At 36.0% G+C, this 13,395-nt stretch overlaps 1 protein-coding gene across 3 annotated transcripts in view; it reads right to left on the bottom strand.

Annotated features, from left to right (window-relative positions):
- The window catches only part of RALGAPA1 (Ral GTPase activating protein catalytic subunit alpha 1), a 265,029-nt gene that overhangs the window by 146,410 nt on the left and 105,224 nt on the right, over nucleotides 1-13,395 (bottom strand). For 2 of the 3 annotated variants that reach the window (XM_062205261.1, XM_062205260.1), the window contains exons 17-19: nucleotides 5,969-6,136; nucleotides 2,742-2,866; nucleotides 1,495-1,711 (exon numbers count right to left, since the gene is read on the bottom strand). In XM_062205261.1, the coding sequence (XP_062061245.1) occupies nucleotides 1,495-1,711; nucleotides 2,742-2,866; nucleotides 5,969-6,136 (510 nt within the window). Of the gene's footprint in view, nucleotides 1-1,494; nucleotides 1,712-2,741; nucleotides 2,867-4,597; nucleotides 6,137-13,395 lie in introns of all 3 variants that reach the window. The other variant, XM_062205258.1, reaches the window with a different exon arrangement.

Below are 13,395 nucleotides of genomic sequence, written 5' to 3'. Positions count from 1 at the left end.
TTTTTTAAAAAATTGTGGCGCTCTTTGCTGACTGCCAAGAATACAGAACCATAGCAGAATAACTATGTATAGCAATGCAGCACTAGATAATATCACTGATGTTATTTTAACACGGAGCAGTTATTCAGAAAGGTTCTGGATATACTGCATTGAATGTTACTGGTCAGTACTTTCCAAATATGAGTACACAGAACCGTGGCAACTCATCAGCATAGCTGTGTTTCATTTTAATATCAAGTTCCTCCTAAATTATTTTTCTTTCTACACTGTTTCATGAAAGGTCAGTGTTTTTCCACTGGAAATGGACCTGCCCTGGAGTCGAAGGATGCCCAGGTCAGAGCCACAGATCTTATTGGCTCTAAGCTGAAAAGCCCTTCACTCAGCCCAACTTCCAAAGTGACCACTGCAGCTGAGGGGATGGTCAAGTAGGGTCAGCAACATTGCAGGCAGAACTGTAAATTTCTTATTAGAGATGCCCCCTGCCTTTACCTGGCCAGCTCTCCTCCCAGGCCAGCCAAGTAATAAAAGTCAACAGAGTGCCTTCCCCTAGGAGGTTCACACCTCCCTTAGGATATACCCCATGTGAAGAGATAGATAGGTCTGGGCCTCTGAATTTACAAGGCCTAAAGCCCACCAGATTATTATCAAGCCCCTTCTATCAGGTTCTATTTGCCTCTCAATCAGAAAAATTACTTGTAGCTTAGACAACACCTTTCTTAGCTCCTCTAATAATGATTCTGTCCTTTGTTCTAGGCCCTGTCTAGTGCACTTGGGCCTCATTCCTTTGTAATCATAACCTCTACTCTACCACCAATGGCTCTACTCCCAACCTGTGTGTACTGATGGTCCTCTTCCCCACTTAATGCTGTATAATTGTTCAAACCTGGTAAATGCCACTCTTAGGATCATTGGTTACTATCTTCACTCTGTCTTTTATGACCTTGTCTGAATATGATCAGAGTCGGCAAACTTGGAAGGCTTCCATAGCCTTGGCAACTCATGACGAGAGCCTAGGGTGGTTACTGGCGCCATAAACTAGAGTGTCAATTTGTTGGGTCAACAACAGGAGCCACTGTGCGCTTGCTCCTCATGTGGGATCTCTGTCCTTAATGTGCTGTACATTGTGATTTAATGCTATAACTAGTACTCAAACAGTATGTTTCACTTTGTGTTTCTATGTGGGTGCAAACTGTTGAAATCTTTATACTAAATTGATCTTCTGTATATAAAGAGAATTGAAAATGGAAAAAAAAAAAAAAAGAAAGGTCAGTGTTTTTCGTTTTTCCAATGCCTTTAGTTTCGCAAAACAGTCTAAGCCCGAGATGATTCCTTAACTACCTATGGATTTTCATTGAAAAGTGAAATAAAAATGTGGGGGACCCACTGTCGAGGTAACAGTGCAGAGGTAGTGACGACTTAGATAACCTGTCAGTCAGCCCCAAGAGCAGACAACCAACAGGAAAACATACGACTCAAACAGAAAAGGATACTTGCTGTCAAATTTGCGGCCATCGTACTGGAAAGCGCTGAAAGAATCCGAGTGACTGTCGGAGCTGATGAGGTCGCTGCTGCCAGCACTGGCAGGAGACGTCCACTCCGAGGGCACGCCAGGGTCATCAACGGGGCGCATCTGGGTCTGCTTGTTCAGAACATCCGGGAGGTCTTTGGGGATTTCGAGGCTGCCGGGACTACTTCCTCTTCTTGTCATGATCTAAAAATTTAAGAAACACTTTAGCATTGAAAAATAATAGTGACATTTTTTCATTCTCAGTAGGCATGTGAAGCCTTTAATTTCTAAGATAACATCTAATATCTAAGATAACACAATAAATGCTAAAATTTAGGGCCTGAAGCAGGAGGGACAGAACTCCCTCACTGAACATCCTATGTCACTGAATGGAGCTGCAGCCTGACCTAAAAGCCAGGACTCAAATATAAGATGCCACTGGGCCTGAGAACTGTAAGCTTCAAACTGATCCCGGCACCGAATGCAAGTTAAGCTACAAGGGAGAACAAAGTGGAATAAGCAGCAGCAAGACAGTGGGAGAAAGGGAAGAACGATGGCAGACACCACTCCATCCTGATTCTACAACAATTTTTACCCACTCAAGGAAAAAAAAACTAATTAAAAAATATAAGCAAGAACATAATGAAGCTCGAGAACACTAAAGCAAACCCAGCAGTTCTATTTTTATGTCTCCATCTCTAACTGACCATTACTAGCAATAAAGCAGAATCTAGTCTCATTTTTTAATAATCCTAACATTCAAGAGAAAGATCACTTTTTAGACCTGTTTCAAGGCAATCTGGAAGATTAAGTAATGTTCGTGTTTGTGCTGTTAAAACTGTAAGAGATGAACCAGAAGACTTCTACTGTTACTTCTCCTGTTGAGAACTGGCAACTAGCACCGGGGTAACCAATGAGTAAAGATGAAGAAAGAGGAGGAGGACTAGGAGGTAGTGGGTTACACCTCTGTACAACAGGTGTTCCAACATTTCACCTTGGTGACAATTATAAGCCTGCTTGTTTTAAGTCTTTGGATTTAGGAAAAAAAAAAAAAACTATGAAAAATATAAAAAAATTTAAGCTCAAGTGTTAAATTTGGGGGAGGAGGGATGTCTTGAATGAAAATTTCCACATATACATTATACACACACACACATATACATATACATAAGTATGTATATTCTAGCTTCTCTACCTAGTTCTATTAAAACTAAATAAATAAAATAAAACTTACCGAGGCAGTACCACTTCGAAGTCGTTCTGCTATAAACTCATCCATCAGATCAGGAACATTAGCACTGTTGCTGCCAATATCACTATTAAGGGGAGGCAGTTTGGGGCTCATGTCCTCTTTATTGACTAGAAGTAAATAAATAACTATATATAGTGAGGAAAAACTTAACTACATTTTCTACATTTGAATAAACAAAAACAACCAACACAAAGTACCTATGCCATATCAATTATTTGCCAAACATGCACGTTATGAATAATTTCCCTCTTCTTAAATTTAAGAATTAGTAAATTGATATTCATTTTATGTAACTAAGCAGATGTTAGTCAATCTTCAGTATAACCTTACACAGCAGAAAGCTTATAGATAAGCACTAGCTGGAAGTTAGGTTAATATTGCCTATAAAGAAACTGGTATCTTTATCTTTCTTACTGCCTCCATGCTTCTATTTAGAGCCTGAAGAATTTATAATCCCAATTTTTCCTCAAAGAACAGTTTCAAGGAATATATACCTTGAGTTTATGCAAATCCCAGAGGGCCATAAATGCATGCAAGTTTGGATATTAATAAATAAATAAACATTTTTGATTTTAATAGTTATTTCTACCAAAAAATCTCATTTTAGTGCTTTAAGAAAAAAGGTCTATCTTCACAAAAGCTTTTCTTTGAAATTAAAAACAAAATAATTATTTTGGTTTTTATGACTACATTATGATTTACATTAATGTGAAAATTTTAAACTTGGAAAATTAACATAGAAAACAATGCTGTCACTACTATGCTCTTGAAAAGTTAATTTCTCTGTAATGAAAAGCAAATTAGCACTGTTTATATTTCTAATGTCCTACAAATCATTTCAGGCTAAGAAAAATATACTGGTCAGAAGCTCATCACGAAATACCATTATCTTTATATTACTGGCCAGGCTTTGCTAAGCTGTCAAATACTGCCCTCAAGTGGCATTAATGGCTCAATGCAAGATGCATTATATAGCGTTGTTAATCATGCTAACAAAACCATGTTAAAACAAATAAAATAAAAACCTACCTTACTGCTGAAAGTTACTTTTCTATGTCCATAAAGTTATTTTAACTTTGAATTAAGATAAAATGGTTACCATAATCTTTTTTTCTGTAATCTGTTCATAGAGGTTCCATATTTAAACTATGATTGGCGATTATGAAACCTTTATGCATATCCAAAATCTCAGATAAAAGGAAATAATAAGTGTTTTAAGGACGTGTGCATTCTACAGAAATGAATGCAGAACCAATAGGCCTATAACATACTCAGAAATGGCTTAAAAGTGACTGAATCTACTTTTAAGACATAATTTCTTCTCCAACAGGAGTTAATTACAATGTGGACATTGATTTATTTTGTTTGATATCAAAATAATTTTCTACGAGGAAAAAATATAAAACTAAATATATCAGCACTAAAAATAAACTCGATTACATGTATTTATCTGATGTCCTTTTACATATAAAGGATAGTGGGGTGAGACAAAGTAAGATGATTCCTCAGCAAACTTAATTTCAAGACTCGTGTGGTATACACTCAGAAAAATATCTGATTTAGGTAGGTTATTAAGATTTTCTTATATTTTCCTCTTTCCTACCTTACTGTTCAGCAGCAAAGAGGTTTAACTAAATGCCTTATAAGGAAATTAGTAACTTAAATAAACATTTTATGATGGGAAAAATACAGCTGGGGAAAGGCGCATGCATAACCAAACAGAGAGAAAGCAGTGACCATCCCAAAGCTTTTTGATTGCTTATAGCTTGCTTCAGTTGCATTAAGCCAAACTGGTGCTGTCTTTCTCCTTTTGCGCTTTGCACACTGTTAGTGCTCACCTGCAGCTTTCCTTCCAAAATAGCCCATTACATGACTGTACAGATCCCTCAGTGGAGCCTCTGGTGGCATTCTGTTCTGCCTCTGTGGGGAAACATTTGCCTTCGGCTTCGAAAGAGCATGTACAACAGTTTTATAAACGCCACCCAGGGAGCCCTGCTGTAGTCCTGCCTCATGAGCTGATGGTCTAGGAGTACTACGACTACCTGACTGACTACTTGCCATTTCTTCTTTCTGTAATACAGTGGTGGGAATCTCTGTGGATTCCTTCATTGTTTTAGTACTTACTGGTGCTGTGCTAATTGTATCTAGAGGCCTGTACATGCCAGGTTTTACTAGATCGGAGCCAGCATTCGAACTGGCAGGGATGTTGCTGGTACTGCTACTGCTGCTGCTGCTAAAGCCACTGAGTTTCCGCAGTCTCATCTTCCATGGAGCCTCTTTGCTTTCCAGAGGATTGTAAAACTGAACTGACTCAGTAGATGGTCTAAAAGTAACATGAACACTATTTCGCTTTTTAGTAGCAATTTTCATGATTTTTGCCCTGTGAGTTACTGTTTCAGACAAGCTTCTTTTAGTTGGAGAAAGCTTGCTAGTGTTTGAAACATGAGGCATTCTGCGGTTAACAGGTGCTTTTAGTGTAGTTTTCTTGGCATGCACATGGGGGAGAGTGATTTTTTCATTAATTTGCACATCCTTAAGCTTCTCAACTAGTGTTGTATCTACACAGGCATCTAATTCTGTAGCTGCTTGTCTATGCAAGTATTTCCTTTTCTCTTTATCACAAGGGCTGTCTGAACTAGGCTCCGACGACTGCTTATCAATGTTTAGCTGCTTAGACTTCTCAGAAGTTTGTGTTTTCATAAAACTGTCTGACTGGTTAGATGCAATATTACTCATGAAGACAGCTGAGCTTGGTTCTTTTTGAAACTGCATGTTTTCAGGAGTCCCAACAAAAGATGTGACATTTTCAGATTTAATTTCCTGATCTGTATATTCTAATTTATCTAAGGATGACCTTTCATCCTGATTTGCTGCAATAATCACTTCCTGAGAAGCTGCATCTTTACCTATCTCATTTTTATTATGATTTTCCTGGTTTTCCTTAAAATATTCTTTCAGAGAGGAAAGAAGATCGTCATCTCCTTCAAGGTCAATGTACTGGATTTGTTCAAAAGCTGAATCTGCAAGTTCTACTGGACCTATTAAATGACAAAGATGGTCATATATGCTATCACCAACTTCCAGAGAAGACTCTCTACTATGAGTATCAGTGATGTGGCTTTCAGTGGATCTAGTTATTGAAGAAGCCTCTGTGGAACTCTGTAAGCTTGGTGCATGACGGGATGAACTGTCAATGACAGGCACTGCACCTTTGGCTCGTTCAACAGTGAATGGTTCCAAGATGTCAGAAGTGCTGCTACTTCGAGGCAATGGCTGCTCCTCATTCAAGGCCCCAAAAACTTCATTACCGGTGTCTTCGCTTTGTGAAAAATGTCTGACTCTAGTTGAGCGGGGAAGTATCTGAGCATCATCAATATCTGTAAAAGAGAAAAATTACAAAGAGTAGGAACTACATGAAGATAAAAATGCACTAATTTCAGCCACAGCCTAAGCATATGCTTTAAAATAAAAAATTCTGAGAATTTTTGTAAGCTCAATGAAGGAAAATCAACTAAAAACACAAATCTGTTTCTTTTTAAGCTAAATGATGGGTACAAGCCAATATAGCATGTGGTGTCAATGAATTAGAAAACTACCAAAACACATTTTTAAATGTTAACATGCATAGAAACAATGAGGTAATGAAACATTTGGAAGTGCAGTTAAAGATAGAGCTGTGCCAATTAAATCAAGCAATTCAAACTGGATTCATTTTTTCCTACTTGAATTCTAGGCAGAAAAAATAGCTCTTAATACATAAACCTTATCAAATATTTGATTGTAGATTTCTAGAGTCTCAGAAATTCCCCTGCTTCTATCCTGAGCAAACAAGAGTCATCATCTTTTCTTCAAATCTTCCTTGTCTGTTCAATCACGTGTAACTAAATGGAAATCTCTCCCTCTTCCGAAAGTTCCATCAGGAAACTGTTCTATCAACGTGTCTGACTTTTACTATGGTATCAAATAAAGTCTATACATTATGAAAATATTAATTGTACATTTCACCTTTGACAAAAAACACCATTTAAATCTGCTAGGAAGAAACTTTACCCACCAATGCCCCTTTTTCATTAAACAACTACCACTCTCTAAAAACTGTATCTATAAATTCTTCCACTTCTTTGAAACTCAGAGCTTTTGGAGTCAAAATGGATTGAAGAGATTATAAATTTAACCCTCTTACACATGAGGAAATTGAGGCCCACAGAGATTAGGTTACTTCCTCAAATTTACAATCATAAAGTTTGAGAAGTCGGCTTAGTGTTCCACGTCACTGCATAGTTCTCACTGCCTTAAGTGCTAAGAACATGGTGAATCCTGAAAAATATTCATGAAATTGAAAAATCACAAGATTAAATACCATTTATCTGTTCAAATATATATGAATTGTCAAAAATGAATTTTTAAAGTAAAATACAATGTCTGAATCCTACGTGGTCTTTAAGTTACCTAAGAAAAACTTTGTTTTCAGACGCCAGTGAACTATAATGAAAAAAAAGATAGTCAAAAGATCAGCTGTTGCTATTTATTTGGCATGTCATTAATGCAAAAGCGAAAAGTAACAGAAGTGTAACTGAACAACAAAATAAGAAAATGTAGATCCAAAATACAGCAGTGACTTTTCCAAGATCATAAAATAATCTCTTGATGGTACAAGGTCTAAAACTTAGATTTCCTTACTCTACTTTCGAGACCAGTTTCCTGATTTTAAAAAATGTGGCTAGTCAGTCAAAATATTTTCAGGATCCACAGTATGATGAAGGGAAAGAACCCTTCTGCTATTTCATTAACATCACCCTCTTTTTATATGGTCCAGATTGATCCACTTTATACTAAATTCAGATCAACAAAAGACTATTATGCCACGATTCTAGTAGATTCCTGAATATCTGTGTCAGGTGCATAGTATCTCCTGACGTTTACACAAAAATTGGTTTTGTCATTAAGCTGAAGGGAATACAGTACTTTAAAAATTAACACTGGCTTTCTTCCTAATGCATTCTGCTTAAATGTATTTCTAAATGAAAAGCAAAACATTTCCTTACAAACTTCGTATTTATGCACTTAAACTTACAAAATGCTTGCTATTGTAATAGATAACTAATGTATGTTTGTGCATCTTGATGAATATTAATATTTTGGTTTGTTCTATCTCCCTAATAGATAATAAGAGACTCTACTCTGAGGACAGATAGCATATTCAACATGCACTCCCTGAGTTTCATTCCACACAATATCCCAAGACTCAGCAAAAGATAAAGAATACACCACTTTTCTATCAAAAAGCTTAAAGGTTTATAATTGGGATTTTAGTTTATGCAAGTTCAAAATCAAGACTTTAAAACATTAAAATCTAATATTATGAGACCACCAAATATATAAGCTTCAGAAAAAAAACAGACTTTAAAAAGTCTCCGTATTTGATATCTCATCATCTTTTCATTCTAAAGAAACCAGCAAAACTATTGGAGAGCTGTTTTTAGGAATTTCTTCCCAGTCCTAGTCCTCACTTTGCTGATTAGGGAATGTAACCACTATCAGAGCCAATGTGTTTTTCCCCCAAAATTTTGTTATTATAGATGAATATCTAAAACTATGAGACCAAGAGCTAATCTACATGTAGCATTTTCCACATACCAAGTATTGTTCTAAGCATGTTGTGTGTGTATGTATGTGTGTGTATATATATATATATAAATTATATATTAACTCATTTAATGCTCCCAATAGCCTCATTAAGTGTTATTATCCCTGTTTTACAGATGAACTGTTTAAGTGACTTGCTCCAGGGTAACAGTGATTTGAAGGCAGATTACTCCATACTCTTAATCTTTTTTCTCCCTCTTCAAGATTTATTTTATTTGGAAAGCAGAGTAAGAGAGAGAGGGAGGAAGGAACAAAAAAAGAAAAAAAATCTTCGATTTGCCAGTTCACTCCCCAAACTGCGAAAATGGCTGGGGCTGGGCCAGGCCAAGCCCAGCAAGAGCTAGGAACTCTATCTGGGTCTCCCATGTGGTTGGAGGGCCCAAATACTTGGGACATCATCTGCTGCCTTCCCAGGTGCATTAGCAGGGAGCAGGATCAGAAATGGAACAGCCAGGACTCAAATCACAGTTCCGATACAGGTGCTGGTATTGCACATGGTGGTGGTTTAACCGGCCGCATCACAATGCCAGCCCCATAATCTCATCTCTTGAATATGTTATATATGTTGTATTACGTAATAATCTGTTAATTTTGTAAACAAAATTTAGGAGTTGGTAAAAATTAAATGTATTATAAACAAACAATATTGTTGGAGACATTTGGGCTGTAGCAGAACTAGGGGCTTGAGCCAGTGTATGGAAGATTTCTGTCTGTGCCTTTCAAGTAAAATGAAAACAAACTGGAAAAGGAAATTGTAAAGCAGCACACTGAGTTATCTTACAAATAAAAAGGTAGCAAAATAAAATATTAGTAAATTACACAGAGAAAAATAATTTAAAAACTTTGTATATATGGCATCAAATTTAGCTAAAATGCCCTTCAAAATTATGCTGTTTATATTTTAATTTTGAAAACAGAATGCTTTAAATTATTTTAATGTAAAGTATTGAAGATCATTTAATGAGCAAAAGTAGAAGAAAATGAAAAATCCACTTCTGAACATTGAGAAAAATCTTTCTGCAGAACATACACACAAAAATGTTACATTTTTCTTCCAAATCTCCTTAATAATCTTTAGCATTAAAGTGCTGTAAATTATTTCTAGATTTAAAAAATAGGTTTTTCCCTTAATATTCTATTTTAAATAAAAGCTTCCTTTTCTAGTTTCTAAGCTAAGCTGTACGTTAAAGTATATTAACTTGTAACATGTAATAAAAATACTTTTTAGTTGTTTTACTAGAATTTAATTTTTCTGAGGATTTTTGTCGTGTTCATCACAGTATTCTCAGGGCCTGAAAGAGTACCTGTCACTCAGTTTGTACTTAATAAATACTAGCAGATGGAAAGTATTTTTTTTTTTAATCTAAAATCTAATAGCTGTTATTTGGTAAAAATCAAACTAGCTCCTCAAGAAAAAACTTGTGAGAATACTAACATACTATTAAAAATTTTTAATAGTTTCTGAAATTCCTTTTTTTTTTTTTATTTTTTTATTTTTATTTTTTTTGACAGGCAGAGTGGACAGTGAGAGAGAGAGAGACAGACAGAAAGGTCTTCCTTTTGCCGTTGGTTCACCCTCCAATGGCCGCCGCGGTAGCGCGCTGCGGCCGGCGCACCGCGCTGATCCGATGGCAGGAGCCAGGTGCTTCTCCTGGTCTCCCATGGGGTGCAGGGCCCAAGCACTTGGGCCATCCTCCACTGCACTCCCTGGCCACAGCAGAGAGCTGGCCTGGAAGAGGGGCAACCGGGACAGGATCGGTGCCCCAACCGGGACTAGAACCCGGTGTGCCGGCGCCGCAAGGCGGAGGATTAGCCTATTGAGCCGCGGCGCCGGCCTGAAATTCCTTTTTACCAAAGTTAAATAAATACTTTTTTTGGTCAAATACAAATTTTAACTAATTCTTTTATGGCTACTGAATTCAAAAACACATTTACATTAGTTGACACAGAAGTTGATGATATTTTGAAACTCAGATGTCTTCTGCTAATTACCTGAAGAAAATAACAATGTACACAGCATTTATGTTTGAAATTTTATTACTAAAAAATTCTACATCTTTTTAAGGCTAGATGTTCACTCTGCAGATAATGCAAGCATTATTTATATCATTGAAATCATGTGAAAAGACTTAAAAGCAATAAATCAACCTAAGTAGATGATTCTAAGCCCTTAAAATTCAACTATATTTTATTTCTACTCTTTTTATCCTTCCAATACTTTTCTTGATTTAAAAATTCTGGACATAGACAAATGATCAATATATTTTTAATGTAAGAAAATCATAGTGTTTTCTTTATGAGCATGTTAAATAATACTATGTTTAATTTAGGTTCAAATTTTCTTGAGATATACTTACTAAAAGGTTAACATCAACTATTCAGCCTAAAAAAATCTGAGTTGGAATTATGCAATAGTCAACAGATTATAGATGGAAAAACTGTGAAAAGATTAGTATCTTATTGCATATTATGATGGCAAGAAAAATTTATCTGTATAAAGAACAGCCAACATGTTTGATTACAGATGGAAAATTCTCCTCCTGATGAGGCAGAATTTACAAACTACGTAGGGTATAAGAGACATCACTGTTTTTCTCACAAGTGTAAAGTTCAAATATATTTTGCTCTCTATAGAGCTCAATTCAAATAATAAAGCACCAGTTATAAGAAGAGAGAGACTGCTCATCCTCCAAACATCAGCATCCTATGTACTCTGGCCTGAACAGACTAGATTATAGAAGCAATAAGAATGGCAAGTGAATCATAAGTTTCAAAAACTGGTTACAAAAAAAAAAATGGGTCTGTAAGATTAATTCAAAGAAATCCATACTACTTGATTGGAAAACAACAAATAAGAAACTGTTGCAGGAATATAAAAAAACAGTCAGCTGCCCACCATGTTTATTTATTTATTTTTATATATTTCCTTAATCTATCCATTTAGTTTCACTTAAGAAGTTATTTTTTAATATCCTTTTTCTCATTAAGATATTACTTCTGGCTTTAAAAGCTAATTTGCTTAAGACAAAGACTTAAGATTTCAGGCTTCTCTCTAATCCATTTGTAAGGAAAATAAGGATTGATCTACTACAAGTTTTTGTAAAAGTTCAACAATCTAGTACAGCAATTCCCAATGGCACTATGTTTACCCACAGATCATAGTCAGTAGAGCTACGAAAAAGTGCTGGATATTTGTACAACCCCCAGCACACACTCCAAATTTGAGGACTAGGCCTAGAAACATAATTTTTAAACCATTATAGATGAATCTAATGTTAAGAAATATTCATAGTGTCACATTGGTACAGTGTCAGTGTCCTTGAATTAGTCCTCACAGGTTAAGAAAAATTCTAGGAGGATATTCAGCTATTCAACTAGTTTAGTCTGTATCTGTACATGAAGTTCTTCCATACAGTTTCACACTCACAACAACGTAGGTATTATTCAAGAGTGTCAGGTAAATATTTTTTTGATAGATTCTACTTCCGACCAAAAGCTAGAGTGACTGTCCATGATTAGTTCTATTGTTTTGGGCTTCTTTTTTTTTCTTAGCAAAGCAGTTAGAGAAACTCAATTCCTGATCTCAGAGATATGTCCAGAAAATATTTTGAGTTCATTTAGGCCTGCTCACAGAAGGGAGATATATAAAACCATAGAAAATATTTTTCCCGGCCAGCGGCGTGGCTTAACAGGCTAATCCTCCACCTTGCGGCGCCGGCACACCGGGTTCTAGTCCCAGTTGGGGCGCCGGATTCTATCCCGGTTGCCCCTCTTCCAGGCCAGCTCTCTGCTGTGGCCTGGGAGTGCAGTGGAGGATGGCCCAAGTCCTTGGGCCCTGCACCCGCATGGGAGACCAGGAGAAGCTCCTGGCTCCTAGCTTCGGATCGGCGCAGCGTGCCGGCCGCAGCGGCCATTGGAGGGTGAACCAACGGCAAAAAGGAAGACCTTTCTCTCTGTCTCTGACTATCCATTCTGCCTGTCAAAAATAACAATAATAATAATAATTTTTCCCTTAGTTCACATTTCTTATTAATTCTCTTTGACTTATGAATGTATGACAATAATATGATCATAAAATAGGCTATTCTACATTAAAATTTGTCCAAACCTTGGAATTAAACAGTTGGACTGACTGAGGATCGAAGATTTTGGTGATAATTTTATAAATATCTATATTCATATAATTCCTTTATCTTCTCTAATAACCTAACATCTGAAGAAGCAAACTCCAGGCTTTCAAGTTGTCTCCAAGAACCACCAGGGAAATAATCTATCCAATAATTTGGATTTCTGCAGTCCAAGTTGGTATAAGATAATTCTGTCCAATTTTCAAAGTGCAAATTTTTGAAATTATGAAATGAGTTTGATGTTTTCCAAGTACGTTCTCTCTGAAACCTTAATACTAAAGGTGGTCAGTGTGTATACTTGCAAATCTCTGCTTAAGTTTGAGAAATACTGGACTGAACAATTTTGCTTTTATTTCTTTTAACAGAACATCTAGGGCCTTCATGTGTTTATGTGCAGTATGAATCTTTACACCTTTACTCGACATACAGATCTACATCTCCTGGAAAGTATTCTAAATTTACATATCAGCTTAGAAAATACTGACTTCAGTTATCAAGAAATTAGCACTAGTTTTGGAGGATTATGTATATTTTTGCATATACTCTTCCATATACTCTACATTTTCTAAAATAAACATTTACTTTATTTTCTTTTAGTGACTGTTGTCTCAATGTTATCTAAATTTTTTAAATTTATTGTAGGAGGTATTCTACCCAATATGGAAAATGAAAATAGTAACAAGTAAAACCATTATTCTTTGTAAATATTTTTCATAAATATTTAAATCTAAAGAATACCAAACACAAGACATATGTAGATATGTTTCTGTATTGTACATACATGTAACTCTCAATTATGTTCCCTTTCTTAACCCCAAAATTTTTTTGTTTCTTAATAAAATTAAAGTTGGTGGAGGGGATTA

The sequence above is a fragment of the Lepus europaeus genome, chromosome 11, assembly GCF_033115175.1.
Source record: "Lepus europaeus isolate LE1 chromosome 11, mLepTim1.pri, whole genome shotgun sequence".
Lineage (NCBI taxonomy): Eukaryota > Metazoa > Chordata > Mammalia > Lagomorpha > Leporidae > Lepus > Lepus europaeus.
This window is presented reverse-complemented; position numbering and strand designations above follow the sequence as displayed.